The sequence below is a fragment of the Columba livia genome, chromosome 5 (genome assembly GCF_036013475.1).
Source record: "Columba livia isolate bColLiv1 breed racing homer chromosome 5, bColLiv1.pat.W.v2, whole genome shotgun sequence".
NCBI lineage: Eukaryota > Metazoa > Chordata > Aves > Columbiformes > Columbidae > Columba > Columba livia.
In genome coordinates, this window is record NC_088606.1 from 4169777 (window position 1) to 4195522 (window position 25746).

At 40.5% G+C, this 25746-nt stretch overlaps 1 protein-coding gene across 4 annotated transcripts; it reads left to right on the forward strand.

The window, feature by feature from the left end:
* On the forward strand, window positions 1-24261 carry DLGAP5 (DLG associated protein 5). Of its 4 annotated transcripts, none has more exons than XM_021300203.2 (19): window positions 1-204; window positions 2923-3173; window positions 4747-4946; window positions 5319-5411; window positions 6725-6809; window positions 8667-8762; window positions 9911-9981; window positions 11621-11913; window positions 12261-12382; window positions 12466-12595; window positions 13785-13870; window positions 14469-14629; window positions 16265-16357; window positions 18283-18502; window positions 20151-20400; window positions 20760-20817; window positions 21974-22142; window positions 22528-22577; window positions 23987-24261. In XM_021300203.2, the coding sequence occupies exons 1-19, from the start codon at window positions 191-193 to the stop codon at window positions 24107-24109; spliced, it is 2565 nt and encodes an 854-aa protein (XP_021155878.2). In that variant the 5' UTR covers window positions 1-190; the 3' UTR covers window positions 24110-24261. The 4 variants fall into 4 exon arrangements, with proteins under 4 accessions (XP_021155878.2, XP_064919216.1, XP_021155879.2 ...); XM_065063144.1 differs by having other exon boundaries at window positions 176-264; XM_021300204.2 differs by lacking the exon at window positions 1-204 and adding an exon at window positions 865-917.
* The last annotated feature ends 1485 nt before the right edge of the window (window positions 24262-25746 follow it).

A 25746-nucleotide genomic window follows, 5' to 3' on the forward strand; every position in this document is an offset into this window, starting at 1 on the left:
TCGCCTCCCTCACTCCGCTAGCCAATGAGCGGCAAGTGCGAGTGGGGAAATTCTCGGCGCAGCCAATGAGAATCAAGCGTGGCTATCCAGGGCAACCAATAAACAGCCGGTTCAGCGATTTCGGCTCTGCCCATCAACCGTCGGCCGTGAGCGGACCAATGAGAGCTTGCGGGCGGGTTGGGACTGACCAATGAGCGTTGGCAGGTGAGATTTGAAAGTGAGGCGCGGCAGGCCGCGCTGAGGCGGTTAAGGAGGCCGGTACAGGTATGGCGGGGCTGGCGGCGTTCGGGGGGTGTTTGCCGCCGGTGGGAGCGGGAAGGGGCCTTATAACGGGCCCCGGGGCAGGGGTCTCGTCCTGCGGGCCTGGCTGCGGTGCCTCCTCTGGGAGCCGGCCTGGAAACATGGCGGTGGAGGCGAAGGGGCTGAGGGGCCGGAGCTGTGGCGGCCCCTCAGAACAGGGGGCTGGGAGCGGGGTGTCCCGCTTATCGTCACCCACGGGGCCTCGTCTCGAAATCCTTGAGTCTGGACCTTATTGAGTCCCCAAACTTGCCGCGTTCCTGCTTTAAAAATAACGGTGTTCGCAGTTCCTGCTCTGTTTGTTCACTATTCAGGCTAAAAATGCGAAATGTGCACCTAAATATTTTTTCATGTCTGTATTATTCCTTTGGTTTTTGTGGCACTGCTGGTCAAAAGTGGTTATTTCCCCCCTTTTTTAAATTAAAAAAACTATACTATAGTTCTTCAACTTTAGTAGTATATACTACCCAGTCCCAACTCTTACATTTAAGCTCTTTGTCCCTTTCCTGCTACCAGACTTTACTTGAATTCATACCAACTTAAATTCCAATTGATCTTCTAGACTCCTGTTTGGGCAAGGTACTATTCAGAAACCGTAACCTGGAAAGAAAAGAAGACAGGTATTTTTGTCCTAAAGTGATGCTTAGGGCATTGAGCATGCCATACGTTTTTGGTGTTTTTTTTAATGACCCCAAGGAGATAATGAGTAATCAGTTGCATTACTTTTGCAGGCCTGGGAAATGAGTTAATAACACTTCAGTGGGAAGTTCTCTCTGTATCTCTGCTTATGTTATATTTGCCTTCTTCAAGTTTCAGATAAATTCTGCTGCGGGGTTACGTATTGCAAGGTAGATCCCTTGCTATTGAGGCTTATTTGTGGGAAAATGCCTTAAGCAGACTTATACTACAATAGCTAGGAAAATATTCTCCAAGTTAGAAGGTAGAGCATAAAAATCCTTCAAATGTGTTAAATATTTATCAGTGTTTAAGGCAAACACAGCTTAAAAATCATGTTTAAAGAGTCCCAGACACAGGGGATTTGTCCTGCAAGAGGATGAGAGTAGAGACTTGATGCCAGCTGCTGCTTTTAGAAATAATTTTCATCCACTGAGCTTGAAACACCTGCTAGTTAGGTTGTAGGGATATATTGCCGTTAACTCTGTTCTTTCTTTCTTTCTGTGGGAGTTCCTAACAAGACTGGTCCAAAGATGATTATTGGAGATGCTTATGAGCTAAGCATCATTAATCACTGACAGATCAAGCAAGGCAGGTATGACTTATGAACAACAGGGTTAGTCTGATCGTTTACAATCATCGTTAATTAACTAGCATCCTTAATTGGTTTCTGAAGGTTGGAATGTAAGATGCAGGATGAAATGTAAGGTGTTCACAAATCAGCACTGACATGCACCAGCTCTTCCAGGATTACGTAGAAGAGATACAGTCTGATTTGGGTGCTTTAAGCTGAGTTTAGTTTTTTATTCCCATTTGCTCCTTTGCATTTCTATGGACCATTTTGCATTCCTGCAGCAGTGGTGGTATCTGAACAGGCTTTGCCTGTGTTCCTTCTTAGAATAGCTCAAATTCTCTCATTGCTCACTTCGTTTACAAGTATATACACTTTAAGAGCACGTTGTTACTTATTCCTTTATTCTTTCTGTTTATTTTGGTACTCTTTTTTCCCTTCGGACACTTCAGTTTTTCAGTTAGGCTGCTGGCGTTGCTTTTGGCTTGAGGTACTGATGGCAAATGGAGGAGGGGGATCGATTTTGCAAAATCCTGTACCCTCATGGTCAAGGCTGATCTTCTCGGTCTGGTTCACTGATGGTTCGTTTAGCTTGATCAAAGCTGCTGTCTTGAAAGTAAGAATTTCAGTAAATGACCAGTTTACTGGTCAATGAGTTATTGTTGCCTGTTTAGTTTAGCTCTATTACCCTCCTTATTGTAGAGCTGTTTTCTACAATAGAAAAGGAGATTTCTAAAAGACCATGGTTTAGGTGGCAGACAGAGTAAGACCGATTGCAAGAACTGGTCTTAGCCTCCGTTCAGGAAGAAAGAATTAAAACCCTGAACAAGACAGATTTTTGGTGGGGTGCAGGGGATGCAGCTTTTGACATCCCTGTTAGCGCAGCACATACAGACCAACTGATGTTTGCATCAAGTCTTCCTCAGGTTAAAAAAGCAGGGAGAAATCCTGCTCGAAATAAACGCTATTGTACTGCGGTTGCATCCTGGAGACTCGGTTGGGAAATGGTGCCGAGCGCTCCGATGCAGGACAAAAATGCCTCGCCATCGCATAGGGTATAATCTGAATGCAATGTTGCTTCCAAGTATTGTCCTACAACCTTGTCATTTACTTGCTTGTCTCCTTAACATGAAAACCATCTGTGCTGAAAACAGAAGCAACAGGACAATCCCTGGCAGCAGCACAGCATCCCCTGCTAATTCTATGTAAGGCTTGTTGACCGCTTAACAAACAAACTATCCCCTTGACTGTGTAAAATAAAGAGGAATAGTGAAGAGCCGTTACTGAAATTGTCATTTGCATTTTCTCTGGTACACATTCAGAAACAAAGTTAAAAAAAAGAAAAAGATTTTGCCCTAATTGCTGTGATTTTTGTCCAGGATAATCAAGATGGCTGCAGCCTCCCAGTTTGCCAGTCGATACAAGAAGGATTTGAGTACGGAAACCCTCAGAGCAAAAGTTGCGCGCAGGAAATCGATGCTTCAAAAGGAGAACAGACACAAGTTGTTTGAAAAGGGCAGACAGTTTGGATTGGCAGATGTCAATGTTCAGCTCCCAAATGAGAGGGGAAATTCTCAACCAAATGATAAGAGTGAAAAGTGCTCTCAGGAGAACAGCAGTGTAAAACAGAGTAAGAAAAGACTTATTCTAAAGCGCTTTTTTTAATTGTTAAAGATGTTTTCTGAGTAGATTTAATAGCATTATCACAGGAACCTACTGTGGTCAATGTTTTAATTTGAAAAAAAAAAGATTTAATATTTAAAAATCAATGACTACAGTTCTACAGAACTGTATGACTACAATGACTACAGTTCTACAAAATCAAGAACTACAGTTCTTCTAACTTAAAAAAAAATCAAGAAAATAAAGTCTTAATACAACTTTATCTTCCCCTTTGCTTCGGTGGTATGAATAAAGCTTTGCTCTGATTTCTGTGCGGCAGCTAAAGGAAGAATGCAATTTGTGATTAATATTTAATGGGAAGCCTCTTAATTTGGTTGTTCAAGAAATGAAAACCCTAACATAAAATCTCATCTAACTTATAACTGGCATCAGTCATGTGCTTAAACTATCCTTAGAAATGGGTAATTGTATATTATAATTTGGTATATATAACTATAAATGGGTAAATGCATAGTCTATTTTTAGAATTGCTAGCTTTTGATTATTTAACTCTCCTCCCAGCAAACAGGGGCTGCAAATACTGAATTCTGTCTCCCTGGCTACCCTGGATGCTTCTGGTCTAAGGCAGGGCTGTCAAACTCATTTTCACTGGGGGCCACATCAGCATCACGGTTGCCTTCAAAGAGCCGAATGTAATTTTAGGACTGGATAAATGTAGGAATGGTTACGTTTATACAGACCCAAAATTACATTCAACCCTTTGAAGGCAACCAAGAGGCTGGTGTGGTCCCCAGTGAAAATGGGTTTGACACCCCTGGTCCAAGGAATTCAGTTAATCTTTACAAATATTAACGGATTTCTTTAGAACTATTTCAGTATTTTGATAGAAGAAAGTTATTGGAGGAAGGAGTGCAATCCCTATGTAATCATGACAAATATGAAATTTAAGAAATGTATATATCTTGTGATTATCTTCAATAAATTTTAACTAGATATTAATTTTTAAGATAGACATGTAATTCAAATTTGACATAATCTTAAGGTTTTATTCTTTCATATAAACTCTGCCTCATTTATTCTCAGCTTGAGGCAGATTTGGGTATCCAAAGCTGACCTAAACTTCAGCTTTCAATGATGTTACAAATGTTTGACTAAAGAAACTGACACAAATAAAGAAACTGACACACAAATAAACTAAATCAGTAATTAAAGTGTTAACATTACTGCAGGATCAGCATTTATGCTATGAAATGGATATGAATTCACAGGATCCCTGAGGTGCAGATTTGGAGAGATGTATTTGCAAGCTGAAATTTACTATTAAATGCTCTTTTAGTGGGGATGGTTAAAACAATTAAGAGAATGTAAACTTTTAGCAAGCTTAGGTATTTGCATTGTAAGACTTGAATTGTAACTTGCAGGCACAGATTCCAGACTCCTGCTCTTTGACTTAGTACATTCTTCTTCATTTTGGAAAAGTTTTTTGAAATTTTCTGATTTTCCTCATTGTTGGCTGAAAAATCTTTTCAATATTTTTATAACGTGTCTATATTTTATCCTTGCTTCACACCAACCTACAGATGCAGCTACCAAGAGGATTGCTGACCGCAGGGAAATGCTCCAGCGCTATAAGGAAGAAAAGGAACTTCGAAAACTGATAGAGCAAAGAGAGAAAGCAAAAAAGGGTGTGTTTAAAGTTGGGTTATATAGACCAACTGCACCTGGATTTCTTTCACATGTCACTGCAGATCCTGTGACAGTGAAGCCAAGAGAAGAGAAGGTAATAATATATACTTAATTTCGATATTTAATATTACTATTTTAATTATAATCTATTAAATTATACTAGGTCACTATATTAGAAGTACTTTATATGAAAATTTCTATTTGTATAAAACTTATGCATATGTTATGCAAAATATCCAGATTATTTTGTAAATACTTGATACATATATTTTTTTTTAATAATAAGGAACAATCAGGGCTTGTTTTTTTAAGAGCAGGAAGTAGTATAAGAGTTTTTGGGTGGGTTTTTTTGTATTTATAACTCTTCTCAGTCTAAAAATTGGAATGGTTCACTCACAAATGAAACAGCCAAGTTATTTGAGAGCTGGTAACTTGTTCACTCTGGTTTCCTTGGGGTTGTTTTCAGGTGGCTCCTGCTTCCTCCGGGAGGATTACCCGATCAAAGGCCAGGAACCAAGAAGAAAAACCTGTGATACCAACTGCATCTAAGCACTCTACGGTTTGTTGTTGTGGGGTGTTTCAGGTTTTGTGTGTGTGTGTTTGGGGTTTTTTTAATAAACTTAAGCAAATAAATTTAGACAAAAGTATCTCTTAATTGCTGAAAGTCTTTCATGATGCAGGTTATAAAAAGTCAGTTCATTTTTCTCCTAGATCACACTTGATCGTCAAAAAGTTGTAGGCAACCCAGCAAATTGACAACATCATTAAAAACTTGCTACAGTAGGAAAAAACATTTGTTTTTAAAGTTGAACTTAATAGTATTCTTGCATATTAAATTGAACGCCACCCTATTTATCTGCCTTTTGAAGGTGAGGGGTTGAGTCAGCCCGACTGTGACGTTAGTTTGACTTCTTGGAGTCTGTACAGTGACAGATCTGGTGCACATAACTGTGGAGATACTATTTATTTTGCTAATTTGGCATCTTAATTTCATAAAGTTTCAATGGTATTTATGTTTTAAAAAACTGTAAAATGTTTCACCTCACATTAATGTAAGTGCACTGTTGCTGAATTTACTATTTAAAATGTGCCAGACATGGAGCTGTTTTATTTTCTTGGGAAATTTTAGCAAGAAGAGTGAGTTTGTTTGTTTGTTTAACTTTGCATCTTTACTACAGTACTCAGTATTCTAAATGGGTAAAACTAGTGGCTAAAAGTCAAAATTGGTGTGTAGCATTTGTACAAATTTCTATCTAATTTTTCCTTAAAGCTGTATAAATGGAGATGTAATTTGTTGAGTTGCAATTACTGTAGGTATCACCTGTGATTAATCCTTACTGCTCAGAACAGCTTTCAAAGTCAAAATCACTTCAATGCTGACATATTTTTACTGTGAATCTTGGCAGTCCCATCTGCTTTTACTTGTATTAAAAAATTAGGGGGTTTTGAGGAATTTCACCAGCAGGAATGTGTGGAAGAAGCTATAATTTGGATCTATCAGTCTTGCCTTACAAAACTTCACTGCATATGAAGGATTTCCAGTCATAATTTTATGAAGGGATGACTGAGCTAATATTATTCTTTTTGCTGAAAGCTGTGTTTTAAAGCACCTAATATGTACTAAGGTGCGGTAGTAATTGACACCTAGTTTCCTGGTAAACTGAAACTTTCTTAAATACTTCATTCTTTTTCTGACAAATTCCTAATGTCGAATAATGCACGTCAACACATGTTTAAAATGAGCTATTTTAGTTATTCTTAATTTCTCCTTACTTTTTAAAGACTTTTGTGCCAAATTACTTGACCATTTGTTTTACTGGAACTTAAGATAGGTGAAAGAAATTAAGCTACCTGGTCTCTGATTGACAATAGGTCTCTGCCAATGGACATGGTGTGCGCCCTACGCAAGCAGGACGTAAACAGACGAGCACAGACAAAGTGGCAGAAAAAGAGAAAGGTATGGAATGATCCCTATACCTCAATTTGAAAGGACACGGCTGTTTTATTTTTCTGATTCAATAGCTGTGGAGGGAGGACAAGGAACATATTTGGGAGAGACCTCTAGTATGTTTTTAGGTGTAGGAAACAAGCAGATTCTATTGACAACCATTCCTACCATGGCAAGGGGAGTAGCTGGAAGAATATCAAGCATGTGGCTCTAGGTATGGCGTGTTGTCGCTTCTATAGGCTGGGAAAATGGAATGCAAGATATTTAATACCCTCCTGGCTGCTGATTATTCCCCTAAGGAGAGGGAAAAGAAAAAGGTCTGTAGGCAGAATTGCATGACTGCTGCTTGAGCATTCGGAGCTGCACAGAGCTTCCCATTCATCTCAAAAAATATCATGTGTAGTAGCTGCTGCTGTTACAGAAGAGCAAGTGAGTTTACATGGAAAGATGAAGAATAGCTGATGTAAGTAAAATATGAATTTTCCTTGGTATTGTGGGTAACTCGGAAAAGAGCTGATTGAATCAGCTCTAAATATTTTCAGTGAAGTCTTTCTGTCCGTCAGCAGATGTGCTGCTGTCTGTGGTCGCCAAATGAAACTGCTTGTGTAACGCAGCACTGAAGGAGGTTTGGGAAAGGAAAACCTTCTGGTATAGCACATTCACATAGATATATAATATTGGAGATAGGACCCTGATCTTCTGACGCATACCAATGCAGCTGAGTAAACGTCTAATTGTCTTCTTTCAATGATAAGCACAATCCTATGTTTTCGTATTTTGCAACAGCCCCTTTTCTATCTTCGGTTATTGGACATTCTGTGTGACAATTGCACACATTTCTGAAGAAAACAAAACAAAACAAAGCGACTGATGCCACCTTTGTTTAAAGGAGCAGAATACCTTTGATTAGAAACTCTTCCTGGTAGCACAGTGATGCACGTGCCTTAAGTAGATAAGGTTAAGTCATGTGGAATACTGATGTTAATGCAAGATACTCAGTAATTCAGAGTGAAATGACTCTCGCATCACTAACTTAATTAAATCAGCAAGCAGCAGACCTTTATTTAAATAAATTTGTCGTGCTTTCAGTGGGTACTGAAAAGATCTACTATCAGTGCTTGATATCACAATTAAAACTTTTTTTTTTAATTGTCATCCACTACGCTTGATAATGCTTTTTGCTGAATGTACTTAAACACTGATATAAAAATGTGAGGGAAGTGAATGTTTGGATAAATCAAATGTTAGTTATCTCGTTATTTTTTTCCCAACATGTCAAGCCGCAATTCTGTGGAAGCTAGAATTACATTAATACCACAAATGGCATTAACAGCATCTAAGTGGGGATACTAGATTTCAGGCAGATAAAGAAAGGGAGAGTATGAAATAAAGACCTGTTAAATTTCTCTGTGCAGGAGAATGCTATCATTTTTTGCAGGCAATGAAAAACAGTACTAAAATACAGAGATGAAAATTATTAAGATGGGTAAGACGGTGCATAGACTTGAGTCAGATTAATCTTAATTTTATAAATGCTTTATTAGATTACATTAAATTTGGATCTCGGAATACTTTCATAGAAAGACCAGGGTGTCTAGCACACTGGTACCTTGATGTTATTAGGAGCTGGACTCTACAACAAAACCTTCTTCAGTCGAAATCCTGCAGAGCGTCGCCTTGATGCCGAGCCTGAGCTATTCTGTCCATGTTTAGCACCCCTTGCCCTGAAATTACAAAAAGCCCCATTGACTTTGGCAAACTAATGCAACTAATAATTCCTAGTGTGTTTTTTTTGATTTCTACAAAATGTAAAGCTTCAATTACACTACTTAAATGCAGCTTCTTATTTATTACCATTCCTCACAGTGTTACAGCCTGCCATCCAGTCAACCTCCAACATCCGGATCACTAGAGCAGCCGCCTCTGCAGCCAGGCAGATGATGAAAACAGCTGCTACTGCTGGTAAGTCCTGCTTGTGGAACTCAAGCCTGATGTGTAAGTATTTGGAATAGTGTGCTGTAAAGATACCATCTACTACTGGATAAGCGAGCACTGGAAACAGCATGTGTACATTTATATGCTGCTGTTAGACTCATTGTCAAATTATATACTAAGGCGGCTCTGTCTTTAGGATCTTGCTCATATCTCAGGCACTCTGTTGTGCTGTGGAGATAAGTATCAACTTGTTCTGAGCTATCTTTGCACACTACATTCTGCTGTGTAGCTACTCCTTTGAGTAGATGGACTGTATGTAAGTCATGCTGAATTGTCACGTAAGAAAAGGACTAAATACTCTATCACTTAGACTCTTATCTGGAACTCTATTGTAATACTGAAATCAAGATATTGAAACCAAGGTTGGACAGTTTCCCATAAAATCCATCATTATGGAGCATCAGTCCCCATATGGTAATTATAAACTGAAAGCATAGATCCAGAACTGGTAAAGGTTTGCCAGTTTGGTGTTTCGCCATGTAAGGACACATGATTATTAAGTCTGTGATCAGGAACAGAAACCTCAGGGAGAGATAAGAGCCTATGATTTTCAGGTCAGGGATTTCCCTTTGTCCATGTTTGTCTGTTTACTAGACGTGGGGAGCTTAATGGTTACTGAAGGGAAAATTTTTAGTGCTTATTCTCAGGAAATTCTCCAGAATATTTTGCAGCATCCTTTGTAATATATAGGGTAGAACTTAACCCCTGGACTGAAAGCTCAGCTTTGATAGTATCAGGTTCAATTCACCAACAGAAACCCTATGCTATATGGAAATTAAAAATCTGAACTTAAATTGACTTGACAGCAGCTCTTCAGCCCTTAAGGAAATAGATTACTTTTATTTCTAGTACATGACAATGTCTAAAGACTAATGACTTAATGAATTTGTTTTCCCTTGTTGGTGATACATCTCTTAATAGGCTGTTAAATCCTAGGCCAGGTTTTCTTTTGAACGGACTTTTGCAATTAGGTGTCTGCCCTCTTGCCACCTCACACTCAAGAAACAAACCAGTCTCTCCCTGTCTCTAACCACTGGACTTTTATGGTAATCTTTTGGTGAAAGACTGTCTTAATTAGATGCCTTGATGACCTTTGGGAGTTTCTTTCCTTCTAGGTAACCAGTCACAGAGAAAGATGACAAATGTGGGAAGGCAGAAGAAAGCAGTCAAACCTGATGTCACGGAGGTAGGTCATTTAATATTTGAAATGGAAAAGCAGTTAAACTGATTTAAGAGCCAATAACAGTGTAATTGTAGCTCAAATATACTTGTGTTAAAGTATGGAAGCAATAAATTCACTAATAAGCTGGATTTTGGGAAGAAGCTGTATGCATTCATATTGCCGTCTTTTTAAAATTAAGATCAAATGTAGTTTGCTTATATGAATGACTTTGTTATTAATCAAGATTTGGACAATGATTTAGATTAGACAAGAAGTTCTTATGTAACTTCTTATGTCTGATGTTTAGCTTAAAAAAAAAAAGGGCTGCTCTGCTGGTTGTATTTAGCATTTGTAAACTTTGTGCAGTTCATTCCTTTTTGAAATATGATCTGAATGTACCCTTTTCCTGCTACGGTAACGATACGAGACTCTAGAAGCTAAGAAATAAATGCATTTTTCGTCTTTGAACAAGTAAAGCTGGAATTGTTATTCTCTGCCAAGTAGACACATCATCATTAAACGCCGTAGTTGTGGTTCTCAGTGCCACTGTTATAATGAAACTTGTCTCCCTCTACACAGAGACAGCAACATGTGAGCTTATTGTAGCCCTCTGACTCAGGTTCCCAAACAATTTGCCTATGCGTTCATGTACTGACAGTCCTGTGTGAAAACTGTCAGTGATTTTTCTTTTCATTGCACCCCCCCATTCCCTCTCATCTCGTGTCTCCCTCACACCTCCCAGCCCTGTTTCCATAACTGCAGTTGTGTTCTAGTGTTGTCTTGAAACGGGTACGAACAAACAAACGCCCGCAGATGTAAGCAGCTCTTACGTCTTCACTCAGATAAGCTCCAGGAGCCACTTTCTGCTGCCCGTGGGTAAACTCTTGCTGTAACCTCAGTCATCATGTTACAAGAAGTCAGCCTTGAATTCAACTTTTAACACACATTCCAAGCAGGGGTATCTAAAGTACAATGAGACTTGAAGATGCATATTTTCTGGAAAAACACTATAAGCTTTTTGGGCTGGTTTGTGCTAACAATATCTCAGTATAGGTATCTCAAAGTCATACGGAATGCATATCTATTCACTCGTCTCATAGGAATGTGGACTCAACGTGTTGAGTAACTTTTTCTTGTCTTTGAACAACATTCTGTGATCCGAACTGCTCTTGTATTCTCTTGTCTTGGGCTGCATTCCTCAGCTATCAGGTTATTTTAGCTTGTTCTTCAGTCTTTGGATTAGAGTATGTGTATAAACTGTGATTATTCAACAGGCCTACGTCGATTTGGAGCCAAGAATTCTGCTCTTGAGGACCTTATCACCTTAAAGCATTTTTTTTTCTAGCAGTAGGAGCAAGCATTTGCTAATTTTAATTACTTTTTTGATAGGTGAGGTGTTCTCCAAATTTAGCCCCTTCTGTGGATTGTTGCATTCCTCATAGTGAATGTTGCTAGAATGATTTGCAGGTGTCAAAACCAGTTGGGCTTACTGGTAAATCATGACGTGTGTACACTTATGCAAAACTAACAAAGCGACTTAACAGAAACTGTTCATTCCCTGGTGACTTTCAGACAGTGATGTTATAATTCAGCCCATGCCTACAGCAAACACTTGTTTGATTTGATAATGTAGCGTTTGGTTTCTTTATTTGTGCTGTTGTAGGTAATTCCTTCCAAAGGTGAAGTGAATAAAAACACTCAACTGGATCCGGCGATGAAAGATTCTGCAGCTGATTCTAAACATTCGGCATCAGTAGAACTTCAACAGGAACAAACCTCAGTGGAAAACAACAATTCTGCTCCAGGGAGACCCAGAACACGTTCTTTTGCACCTCAAAACTTTGTGTTTCAACCATTAAGTGGATTAGCGACTTACAAAGTTACTCCCATGACTCCTTCTAGAGCAAATGCATTTTTGACACCTAATGCCTTCTGGGATTTTTCGAAATCTCCAATGTAAGATTCTTTCATCTCATGGCCTAACATGCAAGTGGAATTGTTGTATTGTTGAAACACCTGATCATCGTCGTTGTTATTGTTGCTTAATCAAATCTGAACTTAATACAATTATATATAATCTATAATCCTGCTTATGCTTTAAAGTAAAGTAGTTCCATATATCAGGGACTTGTGCCATATATATATATACACAAATTTATCAATTTGAATAGGAATTGCATTCTCTAGCATTGAATGTAAGACAGCCTACCAAATGGGGCAGTTTTGTGTGTCTGACCATATTCAATGTCAGTTTCTCAATGTGTCTTCATGTTGAATGTGTTTGTTTGTTTGTTTGTTTCCAGTAATATAACTGAAAAATCCAGTGGAACTGTGGCACAAGAGCCTAATTTAAAAAGTCAGGTTTCACCTGCTGCTAAAAGCATTCAAGAAGAGCAAATCACTACAAGTTTGAAAGGAGACACAGGTAGGAATTTCACATTTGGTTTATTGTTCCAATGCTATTTGTTTTCACCAGATTCCGAACCAAATGCCTTTTGTATTTTTCAGCAAATGAATCTGATGAGAAAACTCTCATTGAGAGATTGAATGAAACAAGCCCTGTCTCTACAGATACAACAACGCCCGAAACAAAGTCGGATGATATAAAAGAGCAAGAGCATGATGTGCCGTATTTCAGGTTTGTGTTCATTTGTTTCACTTCCCTGTTGTCTGTTCAGAGCCTCTTAACATGAGTCACAAGACATCTTGTAAAGATTAACTTATGGTGGCTGGTGGCTGTCAGCAGTGACCTGGGTAGGCACACATTCCTGTTTTCCCTTTTGTATTGCTAGTGCAAGTAAAGAATCCACAATTCTACAGACTAGCACCTTGTCCTAAGGAACACGAGCTTAAAAGCAGTAGAAAAGAAATTGCACCTCAGCCAGTCAACAAACTGAAGAGTGTAATGGCTTCTGTGCCACCATCCAGCAAGACCTGGACAGGCTGGAGAGTTAGGCAGGGAAAAAATTAATGAAATATAACAAGGGAAAGTATAGAGTATTGCATCTGGGTAGGAACAACCCCAGATTCCAGTATAAGTTGGGGAATGACCTATTAAAGAGCAGCGTAGGGGAAAGGGATCTGGGGCTCCTGGTGGACAGCAGGGTGACCATGAGCCAGCACTGGGCCCTTGTGGCCAGGAAGCCAATGGTACCTGGGGTGGGTTAGAAGGGGTGGTCAGTAGGTCAGAGAGGTTCTCCTGCCCCTCTGCTCTGCCCTGGGGAGACCACACCTGGAATATTGTGTCCAGTTGTGGCCCCTCAGTTCCAGCAGGACAGGGAACTGCTGGAGCAGCCACGAAGATGCTGAAGGGAGTGGAGCATCTCCCCTATGAGGAAATGCTGAGGGAGCTGGGACTCTTAAGCTTGGAGAAGAGGAGACTGAGGGGTGACCTCATTAATGGTTACAGATATATAAAGGGCGAGTGTCAGGAGGATAGAGCCAGGCTCTTCTCGTGACAACCAATGGTAGGACAAGGGGTAATGGGTTCAAACTGGAACACAGGAGGTTCCACTTAAGTTTGAGAGTCAACTTCTTCTCAGTAAGGGTGACAGAACACTGGCCCAGGCTGCCCAGGGAGGTTGTGGAGTCTTCTTCTCTGCAGACATTCAAACCTGCCTGGAGATCTTCCTGTGTAACCTCATCTGGGTGTTCCTGCTCTGGTGGGGGGATTGGACTGGATGAGCTTTCGAGGTTGCTTCCAATCCCTAAGATTCTGTGATTCTGCTCAAAGACAGTGTAGGAGAGTGATCATTAACAACCACAAGTAGTGACAGCAGTTAGAAAATTCTCCAGAGACTTATATTTTGCTTTCCCTTTATTTTTAGAAACATTCTTCGGTCTGAGACAGAGAGGCTGATGTCTCAGTGCCTCCAGTGGGATGGAAAACTTGAGCTGGACATTCCAGAGGATGGTAAGACTGAACTGTGATAGGCACTAAAAGGAGCTGGTAACTGAAGGGGACAGAGGGAAGTACATGTAGCTGAATATATTTGCAAAACAGCACTTAGTAGGAGTTGTATTAGATAAAGTTTGGAGCTGTGTCTGCCTCGAGACAAAAAGGTGTGCTTTATCTCCTAAGAGTAAAACATATGGGTAGTACTTGACGTGATTGTGCTTGGCACTAAAGTGAACAAAGTGCTTATCGAAATAGTTCTTCTGTTGTCAGTTTTAAGTGTATTTAAATGTATGCACTGTAACCAAGCTGGTTTTTTTTAAATTAGGTTTTAAAGTAGAATAAGTGTCCTTATCTGGGAAAACAAAGATGGTTCATCAATGCTTATCTTAAGGATTTAGAGATTTAAACTTTTCTATTTTTTTAAAGCAGCAAGTTTAGAGAAGTTCAATGGATGGGTGCGCTCCATCTGAATTATATTGCAGGTCTGCAAATAGATGTGCATACTTTAATCAATAAACTAATTCCAGAGTCTTCAAATACTTATTTAAATCAATTGTCGAATGATGGATTATTCCAAGATGTACTTTCTTTATTGTTTTCTTGTTCCTATCAGCTAAAGATCTTATTCGCACCACAATTGGTCAGACCAGACTGCTCATAGCAGAAAGGTTTAAACAGTTTGAAGGACTGGTGGATAATTGTGAATTTAAACGAGGTGAAAAAGAAACAACGTGTACAGACTTAGATGGATTTTGGGACATGGTTAACTTTCAGGTATGTACCTGCATGCTACACACTAGGACAAAGTTGATTGAGTTATTACAGTGGGTTGAAACTATTTTTTTGGTTGTCTGAGTATTCAAATTCTGGGGTTTTTTGTATTTAAAAAATGCAGGTTGTTGTTTAGCACTCTCTGGTGAATAGCTGGTGTACTACGATTGGTAATTCATGGACTGGTTCATCTCTTGTGCCTTCTTGTGGCCTGTTTATCTCATTTTTCTCTGGAATGGAGGCATGTAGCCAAGTCTTATTCTGGTTTGGAGCGAGGATAAAGTCACAGTGTCTACCTGAACCAAAAGCTGGGAGCTTCTGGAAAATTCCTCATCTGAAAAGGAGAGGTTCCGTGCTTCAGTATGAGAATAATGAAGAAACTACAATAACCTTCTATAGGAGTGAGCTCAGGTGGTAGAAAACCTTCATCTCTATTTGTTGGTGCTTCCATTGTTTTCAGAGTATTCTTGGAAGATCAAAATAACCCTTGACAGTACTTGTAAATCAGTATTTAACAAAGGAACTTGTAACCAGTTAAATAAAACGCAAAGATGGGTTTATTTTTAAGGTCCTAGTCATAGGTCTTGAATTCCCTCCAGAAAGTGTAAGAGTTTGATCAGCTTCTTCAGAGATACTTGAGGAATCTTACTAGAACAAGGAACTTGAAAAATAGGGTTTGCCTATAATAACAATGTATCTGGGAGCAGCTGAGGTTTCTTACAGAATCAGAGAACAGTTTGTGTTGAGGGGACCTTCCCAGCTCCCCCAGTGCCCCCCCTGCCATGAGCAGGGACATCTTCACCAGCTCAGGTTGCTCAGAGCCCCGTCCAGCCTGGCCTGGGATGTCTCCAGGGATGGTTCATCCACCACCTCTCTGGGCAACCTGGGCCAGGCTCTCACCACTCTCAGGGGCAACAATTTCTTCTTTGTGTCCAGTGTGAGCATAGAATTACAAACTCTGCCTCTTTTTGCATTTGTTTTTAATTTGTATCCCCTGAGTTTCAGGGAGGATGTAAAGGACTTGTGACTGTACATAAATAAGCCTTGTATGGCCTTAGTAGCAAGTGTGTCCTTTACAAAGCCTGAGGAGAACGATGCTGTTGCCCTGAGTATCAGTGGGGGAGGAGGTAATGCTGCGGAGCTGGTTTATCACGAACAAGCGCAACCTGCATCACAAAGCCATTCAGGCCAGCAGTTTAACAGAGCAAACAACCTCGTGTGACGTGTTTCCCACATAATAGAAGAGTTGTGCTCGTTTGGCATCAAGGCTGTTACGCAACAGGTTCTTTTGCATTTCTGAAACGTGACCATTGTCAAAGCGCAGAAGTTCAGCACAAGAACAGGTCGTAAACCAGCTCCCTTATTTTACACATTAGGTTTTACTGAATGATTCCATACCTCTTCTACTAACCTTTAAACTATGGAAATGAGACCGGTCTTGTCATGTAATCTGGAGCTTGTGTATGTTTAGCGTAATCTTCATGAGTCAACTGTATGAGAATGTTTAATACTTAATATTGAAGTACTTAAATGCATAACTGTGCTTAAATTTGTTACGTGATTTTATGAAACGCTGTTCTCTAGTGAATCTGATAATTTTAGAGAATTAAACCTGGATTTTTGGGGGATTTCCAATAGGTAGAAGATGTGAATAAAAAATTTGATAATCTGAAGAAGCTTCAAGACAATGAGTGGCAACCACTTGATGTCCCAAGCAAAGCAATTGTCAAGGTATGAATAGCCCCTAATGTGTCTCCTAAGGCATTAAAATGCAACAGTCATGGACATCTAAAATAATTAGTAAGCTGCTATTGCAGTAAGGAATACTCTTCTTAAATGGATGTTCCTTCTAAAGCCCTACTTATCTGGCATCTTTAAATGTTAGTGTTTAGAAATTCAGTGAAATTCCTCTCAATGTGCATCCTTCTCCCTTGCGTCTCCCAAAAGTGCACTTGTATTTGTTCTTGTTTGTAAAAATGTTGGTTGCTTATTTTGCATATAGGTGGATTAGAACTCAGAATTAACAATTACTCTTTTAGAGTCATTTGACTCTCTGCTAGTAAGTCAAGTCTGTTAAATTTAAACTAGAAATTTACCCTTCAGATGTCAAGCGCTTTATCTGGGCCAGTGGTGTTGGCACTGAAGGAATGGAAAAGGACACTGCAGGAATTTGGCAGTGACTCTCAGTTTTGAGCCTTGAGTGCTAAATTATAATGGTATCCCATTAATACAGTACCGTGGGTAGCATTATACTGCTAGTTCTCTAAGCACAAAGGACCCTGACAATATCCAAAATAAGTTATTGCTTATTGCAACATGAGCTTTAACGCGGGGTATTTTATCCTCTCTTTGATTTGGAGTACGTAATTGCTTCTAATGCCTCGATGTCAAGTTGTACTCACATTGCCTAAACTCCATCCAGTTCCTTGAGAGTGCTCAACGAATCATAAAAATGAAATTAAGGCTGGTAAGAAATTTCAGGCACAGGAAAGTGGAGGGAACGTGTTCTGTGTGAGCTGACCGTGAATGTCAGAACCCTGCAGATGGTACAGGATATAAAACTCTCTTTGAAAAACTGAATGGCAGGAGTGGCATCCTGGTGTGTGTCCTGCTGTTATCACACTTCATCTCCCTGCCCCTAGGAGTCCCTGTTTTCAAATATGTTAACTGCAGTTGGAAGAAAGTTGTACTGAGTATTTCTGAACTGCAAACTTAATACGAAAAATCTTTAATATTGTCCTCACAAACTAACCTCAGTAGCTGAACTGTAGTCCAGGATGTTCTGGAGATGAAGAGAACTTTTCTCCAGCACATTTTTTGCCTGTTGCTGTCTCCAGCAGCTCTGTAGATCGCAGAATCCCAGAATGTCAGGGGTTGGAAGGGACCTGGAAAGCTCATGCAGTGCAATCCCCCCATGGAGCAGGAACACCCAGATGAGGTTACACAGGAAGGTGTCCAGGCGGGTTGGAATGTCTGCACAGAAGGAGACTCCACAACCTCCCTGGGCAGCCTGGGCCAGTGTCCTGATAGCCTCACTGAGAAGAAGTTTCTTCTCAAATTTAAGTGGAACTTTAAGTGGAACCTGTCTTCCAGTTTGAACCCATTACCCCTTGTCCTATCATTGGTTGTCACCAAGAAGAGCCTGGCTCCATCCTCCTGACACTCCCCCTTTCCATATTGATCCCCATGAATGAGTCACCCTCAGTCTCCTCTTGTCCAGCTCCAGAGCCCCAGCTCCCTCAGCCTTTCCTCACACGGGAGATGCTCCACTCCCTTCAGCATCTTGGTGGCTGCGCTGGACTCTCTCCAGCAGTTCCCTGTCCTGCTGGAACTGAGGGGCCACAACTGGACACAATATTCCAGGTGTGGTCTCCCCAGGGCAGAGCAGAGGGGCAGGAGAACCTCTCTGACCTACTGACCACCCCCTTCTAACCCACCCCAGGTACCATTGGCTTCCTGGCCACAAGGGCCCAGTGCTGGCTCATGGTCACCCTGCTGTCCACCAGGAGCCCCAGATCCCTTTCCCCTACACTGCTCTCTAATAGGTCATTCCCCAACTTATACTGGAACCTGGGGTTGTTCCTACCCAGATGTTCATGTGCAATTGCTTCTATCTGAAGCTCCCAGATGTGACCCAGACTTTCTTACAATTTCAGAAAAAGACTGTTCCAAATGGAGTGGCCAAACCAAAGCTGGGAGCGGCTGGAAGAACTGCTGCCCGAAACCGGCTCGCTGCTATAAAAGCAGCAATGAGGGATAAAATGAAGCATGATGGAGCTGCTGAATGTACACATCAGGAGAAGCTGCCAGACGTAGAAAAAGTGGTTTTCGAAGGGGGATTTTTCAGAATTGAAAGCCCCGTGAAAACATTTGCAGGTAGGTGAAGCTTCATCATGACTTCTGTGATCTGAAAGTGCTGAAGAGAGTTTAACCAGTCTCACTGGGGAGGAAAATGATGCTGTTCAGACTGGATACAACTCCAGTACTGAACACGATATTTCAACTAGTGGTTAAATACATCAGGGATCCAAAGCAAACTGTTCCACATGAATGTGCTGATTTGAGTGATTATAGCAACGTGGAATCTCTGCTTAGACAGAGGTACAAGCGGCTGGCTCATGCTTTTTCAGCATGTGTTTAATGATGAATTTTTAATCTCAGTGTTCTCACATTGGGCTGACAAACCTGTTCATCAGAGTCAACGCAGGCTGATCTCTCTTATTTGCAACATGGGAACTGGGATTTTTTTAACTAAATCCCTTGCAGTGCTGTCTTCAAAGCTGCAAATAAAGTATACCTGTACTGTATTTGTGTTCAACAAGATTGAAACATAATTCCAGTCTGCTATGAAAACTGCTTAATAGGATTTATTTTGAGCAGATGCTCAAAATATAACTATTTTCAGTATCTTTCCTATTGCAATGTATGTAAAGCCCATGTTTTCAGTAATTCTTGGATCTTTAGGATCCATTCTGTTTCTCTCCCATTTCTAGTTTAGAAGTTGTCTTTGAATTTCCCAGTTTATTCTTTTGTGTAGATCTCTTTCCTCATCACAAGACCAGTACTTTTTGATTCGTACACCTCTTGTTAGCAGAGGAGATCTGAAAAGCTTTGAGCAACGCTGGATTTAAGCAAGCTGTAGCAGACAATCTGTTACAAAGATCAATTCTGAATCTGTCTTTTTAATTCAGTTAAAATTCTTTAATGTGAAAGATGGACATTCATGACAGATTTCACCAGATGGACTTTTTAATAAGAACAGCAAGTCTCATTATTTCAGGTTCTTTGTAAGGGAATAGTCATTACTAAATTGCTTACCTGGAGTTATGTAAAGAAACTACTGTTTAATTGGAGTAACAGAGACCCGGATAGCAAGTGTATCTAAAATATGAATGTAAACAGGTACTGTGCTTTCAAATGGCAGTGGGAAAAGGGAAGTACATTGTGCATCAAGAACATATACAACTGATGTAGTTCCAGGCTATAAGGAAAATTCAGATCTTGGGAAAACTTCCATGTAATGATTCTAAAGTTAGAGAAGATAAAAGCAGGAACGCTCCCGTGCTTGGGATCTATTGCCAGGGAAATTAGGGAGGAAAGAGTTTTTGAAACAACAGGCAGAATTATCCAGAGTACAGGACTGGAATAATATATATTTTAACTGCTCTCATATTTGGCTGTAGTTGTATAAGGGATACATCAGGATATTTTGTTCAGCAAAAATACAGAATAAACTGAGGCCTGCTTTTGATATAGAAGGTAAAGAAAGCAGATAGTAAAGGGAGGAGGGGAATAGATTGGCTCTTCTAATATCACTGTAAAGTTTTGTAAATTATTGACCTACTGTTCTCACCTTTTTTTCAATATCTTCTTGCAGTATATGTAAGATTTCAATGTAATATTTATAGAAAACAATTCAGCAAGCTGAAAACAGCAGTGTTCTGAGCTAGAATCCAAACAAACAGTTAATTTCATCTTCTGGAAACTGCTGTAGTAATGAACCATTACATGCTTGTTTTTTCAGGCTTGCTTTCGAAGACCCCTCGCAGATCTTCCCAGCGGACTCTGGAAAAACTGGCGACTTCAAGATCATCCAGCAGAGCTTCGCTTCGTAACGTTCCTCCTGCTCCTGGTGAGCCCGAGGGCACAACCGCAAACCAGACAACACCGCTGCTCCGAGGCTTCCACCCAGCGCAACAGTTGCACATGCACCAGGTTCCTACCGGAAAAACTCCCCCACTGGAAAAACTCCCCGGTGGTTTTCATGAACAAAGGTAGACATGTTAAGGAAGCTTTTCATTAACTTTATACAAATAATGTTATAGTTATGACTCAAAGAATTAATATTAATACCTGTTAAATGTTACCGTCCAATTCGGTAGCGGTAAAGGCTGCAGCATCCTTGTGTGTTTTCCTTCCTTCAAGCAAATATTAAGAGCTTTGCCCAAATGCAGTTTTTCTGCTGGGGTAGAAGTTTGGTTTTTTGCTCAGTAAATCAGGTATAGCTGCCCAGTGCCAAACAAGCAAGCTGAGTTGCAGACCAAATTGTAAGATCAGTTGGACAAGTCAAAAGATAACTGAAGGTGATTGAAGACGATTGAGAAGAATGAAAACATTTTGGTTTCTCTTTCAGCATTTCTGCAGTTGCAGAAGAGCACTGTCCTGTTGCTGGCAGAGCAGAGGAAACTAAGGCAAGTCACACATATATGTGCTTTAAATATTTTTATTAGTAGTAGTAGATTTCTGATCCAATCCTTATCAAGGTATCTTGTGTAATTCTCAGGCTGGTGCTTTTTCCTTCCCGGTAATGGGCACAGACAGGGACAGCGGTGCTTTGGGGACCTTGTCCAGCTCTTTGGGAGCTGCCTTTTGTTGGCTGCCACGTGACGACACTTGTCGCTTGGGCAAACGATGTTCCTCGATGTCCACTACCTGTTTTCTAGCGTGGATTTTTTAAATGCTTTTCCATTTGGGAACCAGGACTAAAGGCAACAGTAGTGTTTATGTTTCTGGGGTCCTTATGCTGCCGTAGCAGAGCGTTCAGCTGTTTTATTGTTTAAAGCTGTGGCAAGTGCAGTGTTACTAATACAAGTACCAGAGTTGAGAAGTCCGTGTCCTGAAATGTCTGAGGATTTGGTGACGTGCCTACGTTTTAAAAAGAACAGGAATGCCGCCTCCATAGTTGAGATGATACTGTGCTACTCAGCGAAGGCCAGTGCTTTGCAGTTAATCATCCTTTAGTACCTTTAATTGGAGTATCTTCATTTCATTTGTTACTGCCTGGATCTGTGCATGACTACAGCAGTTGATCCCTCCCCAACCCATATGTATATATTAAATATCTATACATATCTATATATATGTGTGTGTGTGTATGTATATATATACATACACACACACACACATATATATACACAGATAGAGATATATATATCTGTTACTAGTTCTTAGGCCTTTTGCTTCATCCTTTCCCTGTCAAATGAGAAATTGCTTGTTGATGGTGTCGCTTTCTGGGGAAAACTCTTTTAATCTTCAACTTTTGGTATTGCTGATAGGTTTTTCTTGAGGTAAAGTCTCATTAGAGAATGTCCTCAGCATGTTTTTGGTACTTGAATCTTCTTTCATGTGGAAGAACTTCCTTTATACTAAGAGCTTACCCAGCTTACAAGGGTGTTTGGGAAATAGTGTGTGTGAAATAGATCACAGTGTCTGGAGTTCAACCCCTGTTTCCCCTGAGTTGTCCATAAAAACTGCAGATGAGATGTATGAACTTGGTTTGCCACACCAGGGACATGCTGGTTTCTGTAAACACCCATCCCTGGCTACCTTAAAATTCCTCTTTTTCAGGTGCTGGAAAATTCTAGCAGTGAATTAAAAGTAACAGATGGCACAGAGGAGATGGAACTAGCTGCTGCAGAAGAACAGGGACAAGATGTTGTCATGTGCAGCCCAGACAAGGAGGCCTGCACAGGGAATAACTTTGCTCAGTCTGGAGAACCAAAAATACATCCAACAGGTGCGGATCTTAAAGCTGCTTATGTAGTTTTTGTGGTATTGCTGGGGCCTTATGTTTATTCAAAAGTTTGATGGTAGTCTGAATTTACTCTTTGAAATGACTCTCATTGTAGCTGGGTTAATCTCTCTTGGTAAAACCTCCCTTAGCTGGTGTGACCGACACACAGGTTGCACATGAGCAAACGGTGCCCCTCAGGCTTTTCTGTGTGTACGGTTCTATGTGATAATGTGAAGGAAAAAGCTAATAGTAAAAGGCTTGAAGTAAATGGAAATGCAGACAGTTTGGGTTTTTTTCAGTAAATGCAGAAAAGTGTTTTTTTCAGCTTTGGCAGCATGAGACTAAGCTTGCTTTATTAAAAAAACTCCAAAATATTCTTATTTTTCAGAAGTTTCATGTGGTGATTTGACACCCATTGCCAGCAATCCTTTTGATACGGTAAGTTGACCTTTATTTGGCAATCTCCGTGTTACAGCACTGTTAACCTTTCCCACAGCATCAGTTACTGCACAAAATAAATTAAACTCTGGAAGATGTTATCAAACCAATTCATGTAGCTTCCTCTAAATACAAACCACGATTCCTGTCACCATGCTCAGGCTCACACTGTTATTCCTTATTGCACATGATGTGTGTAGCTTGAATCGAGACATTTTTAACAGAAGAATGTCAGATTCTTAACAGATCAATCCGTTAAATTTTATTTCTCATGGCTTTCTTTATAAATATTTACTAACATAATGAACTACCTGGTCTTTTCTTTCCACTTTCTTCTTGGAGTTTTCCAAGTCTGTCCCATCCCTTTTTTATTTATTGCTTTAACTTCTAGAGCTGGAAGTAACATTCAACAGGGAAAGCAGGTGGGCAAAATCTTTCAAACTGGGTGTCAAGTTTCTTAGGTTTCATGAACTTCCCCCCCTCAGTTCCAGCAGGACAGGGAACTGCTGGAGAGTCCAGCGTAGGGCAACGAAGATGCTGAAGGGAGTGGAGCATCTCCCATGTGAGGAAAGGCTGAGGGAGCTGGGGCTCTGGAGCTGGACAAGAGGAGACTGAGGGGGGACTCATTCATGTTTACAGATATATAAAGGGTGAGTGTCAGGAGGATGGAGCCAGGCTCTTCTCAGTGACAACCAATGGTAGGACAAGGGGTAATGGGTTCAAACTGGAACACAAGAGGTTCCACTTAAACTTGAGAAGAAACTTCTCAGTGAGGGTGGCAGAGCCTGGCCCAGGCTGCCCAGGGGGTTGTGGAGTCTCCTTCTGTGCAGACATTCCAACCCGCCTGGACACCTTCCTGTGTAACCTCATCTGGGTGTTCCTGCTCCATGGGGGGATTGGACTAGATGATCTTTCAAGGTCCTTTCCAATCCCTGACATTCTGGGATTCTGTGAAAAATTCTCTTTAAAATATGGATTATTCATGTAAGTAATGAGCGTCTTAAAAATGGACCGTGTATTTTGAGCTGTGGCCGTTGCTTTGAAACAGTCTCGTATCTAAGCAAGCACATTTTTGTATATTTACATGCACTGACTCGCTGCAGGTTTCAAATCCGCGCTTGGCTTATTCTAAAGCTGCGACGTGTCCCCAGCACTGAGCGAGAGGCCAGAGAACCTCCTGCTTCTCCCTTTTCCTTCTCAAAAGTATTTTCTACCAGTTTTTGCCCCACGATACTTAAGTGGCCTCTCAAGTTTGCAGGAACCCAACACACCTGAGCCGCTGCCTCAGAAATAACGGTTGGTCTGGTGTTGATCCAGAAAAGGGAATTTGCTCTTATTTCATGTGTCGATGCAGCGTTGTTTTGCAGAGCAAATAACTATTCCTCAAATGTTTGTCATTTCTCCCACAGCCCATGCTGGATGCTGAGCTTCCCTTCACCCCGGTCAGGAGCAAAGCCCAGAAGTTTCCAGCAGCTGAAACATTCACTGACCTCATTGTATTTTCTCCCCTTCCTCCCTCTGGGGGAAAATGAAAAGCGACTTGAATTTCAAAATGGGTAAATTACATTAACAAACCCACAGAAGATATCTGTAATATAGTCTCTTACCTTCGAACTGTGTTCTGAGTGACTGAATACCCGTGGTATTTTGCTAGTGGAATTTATTAAAATATTTGGTGACGTTTTATTGTGCCGTCATTACGCACTGGAAGTACCGCTGTATATTAGTAACGGGTTGTTTGCTGGTTGTACCTGCTGTATCAAATGACTGTGTATTCTCACTACAACCCGCAATATTTTTAATTTGTGTATAATTTCATTTATTTCCTTCCTACTTCAAGCTGCAAAACTCTTTATCTTTAAGCTTTTCTCCATCCTGACCTTACCGACCTCATGAATTATGGTTATTACAAGATGCCTCCCAGAGCAGCTGTACCCGAGCCTGATTTCTGATGCGAGGGCACCTTCTGGGGTGAGTCTCAGCCTGTTACCTCCCCCATTCCACACTCAGTTGTTGTTCCACCCTTTAGGCTCCAGAATTCTGTGCCTAATCAGCAGGGTTTGATATGTGTCATTCTTTGCTGTGGGAGCCTTCATGGTGTTTAACAACCCTCTTCCTCCATAATAGTAGAAACTATCTCAGAACAAGGATTTCCAAGTCAGATAGCAGCTTTTCCTGGCAATATATTTAAATAGGCATTGATTATAAATTCCTTTAAGGATACAGTTACCTATTGAATAATTTAAGCACCCTCAAGCCAAACTCTGTTCTCTCTTTGCTTTTTCATGTGAAAATCTCTTAACCTCTTGCTCTGACTGCTTGACATGTTAAACCTCTACCTCTTCTTGCATCCTATTCCTCGGACATTCTTTTATCTGGACTATAACATATATATATATATATATATATATACAGAAGGAGCATGCCAGTTATATATATTTTATATTTGACTAGTAGTATTAGAGTACCTTCAATCATTATATTTTTAAGAAATAACTGACTGGGCTGCTTCTTGTAATGGCCACCACAAGAATGTGTGTAATCCACACGTTCTTCAGCTTTTATTTTAAGCCAAACAAAAGTATTTGGCATTCCTAAGCAGAAAATGCTGCCACTACAGCCAGGGGAGTTTTAACCTGGAAGCTGTGTACTGATTTCACTCAAATAAATAGAAGAATATGTAATTTGGTGTTATTGCGCCAGAATCTACTTTCTTCATCACTAAACTCCAGTTAACAGGGGTGGTTTCAAACAGGAAGCTCTTAATGACTCATTTGCACTGCTTGCTCTTCAACGCTGCAACGAAGAATGGTTAACAAGGAATTTCTGACACCTGATGTACGTGCTCAAGCCGATGTTAGCAGTGTCCTGCTTTAGGCTACCGCATCTGCTGGAAATTTCGACACTGTGCTTGTTTTCTACTTGGAAATGCCAAATTATGTGAAGTGACTGTTATAAAAGAGTATGAGACGTGTCAAAGAGACTTCCGTGGTGGCTGCTGCGCTGTTGTTTTGCAGACAAGACCAGGAGAATGACTCACAGCAACGGGAACATACTTCTACTCATTTTTTTTTAACCAGCCTGACTCACGAGGTGAACTTGCCAATAAACTTCCACACCCTTGAAACTGGTCTCAGCTGACACAGAAGTGAAGAGGGGAGGGAAGCAC

Coding starts and splice junctions, on each gene's coding strand:
- DLGAP5 (XM_021300203.2), top strand. Junction 12,596..13,784: donor CATGATGTGCCGTATTTCAG/GTTTGTGTTCAT, acceptor CTTTATTTTTAG/AAACATTCTTCGGTCTGAGA. Junction 13,871..14,468: donor GCTGGACATTCCAGAGGATG/GTAAGACTGAAC, acceptor TGTTCCTATCAG/CTAAAGATCTTATTCGCACC.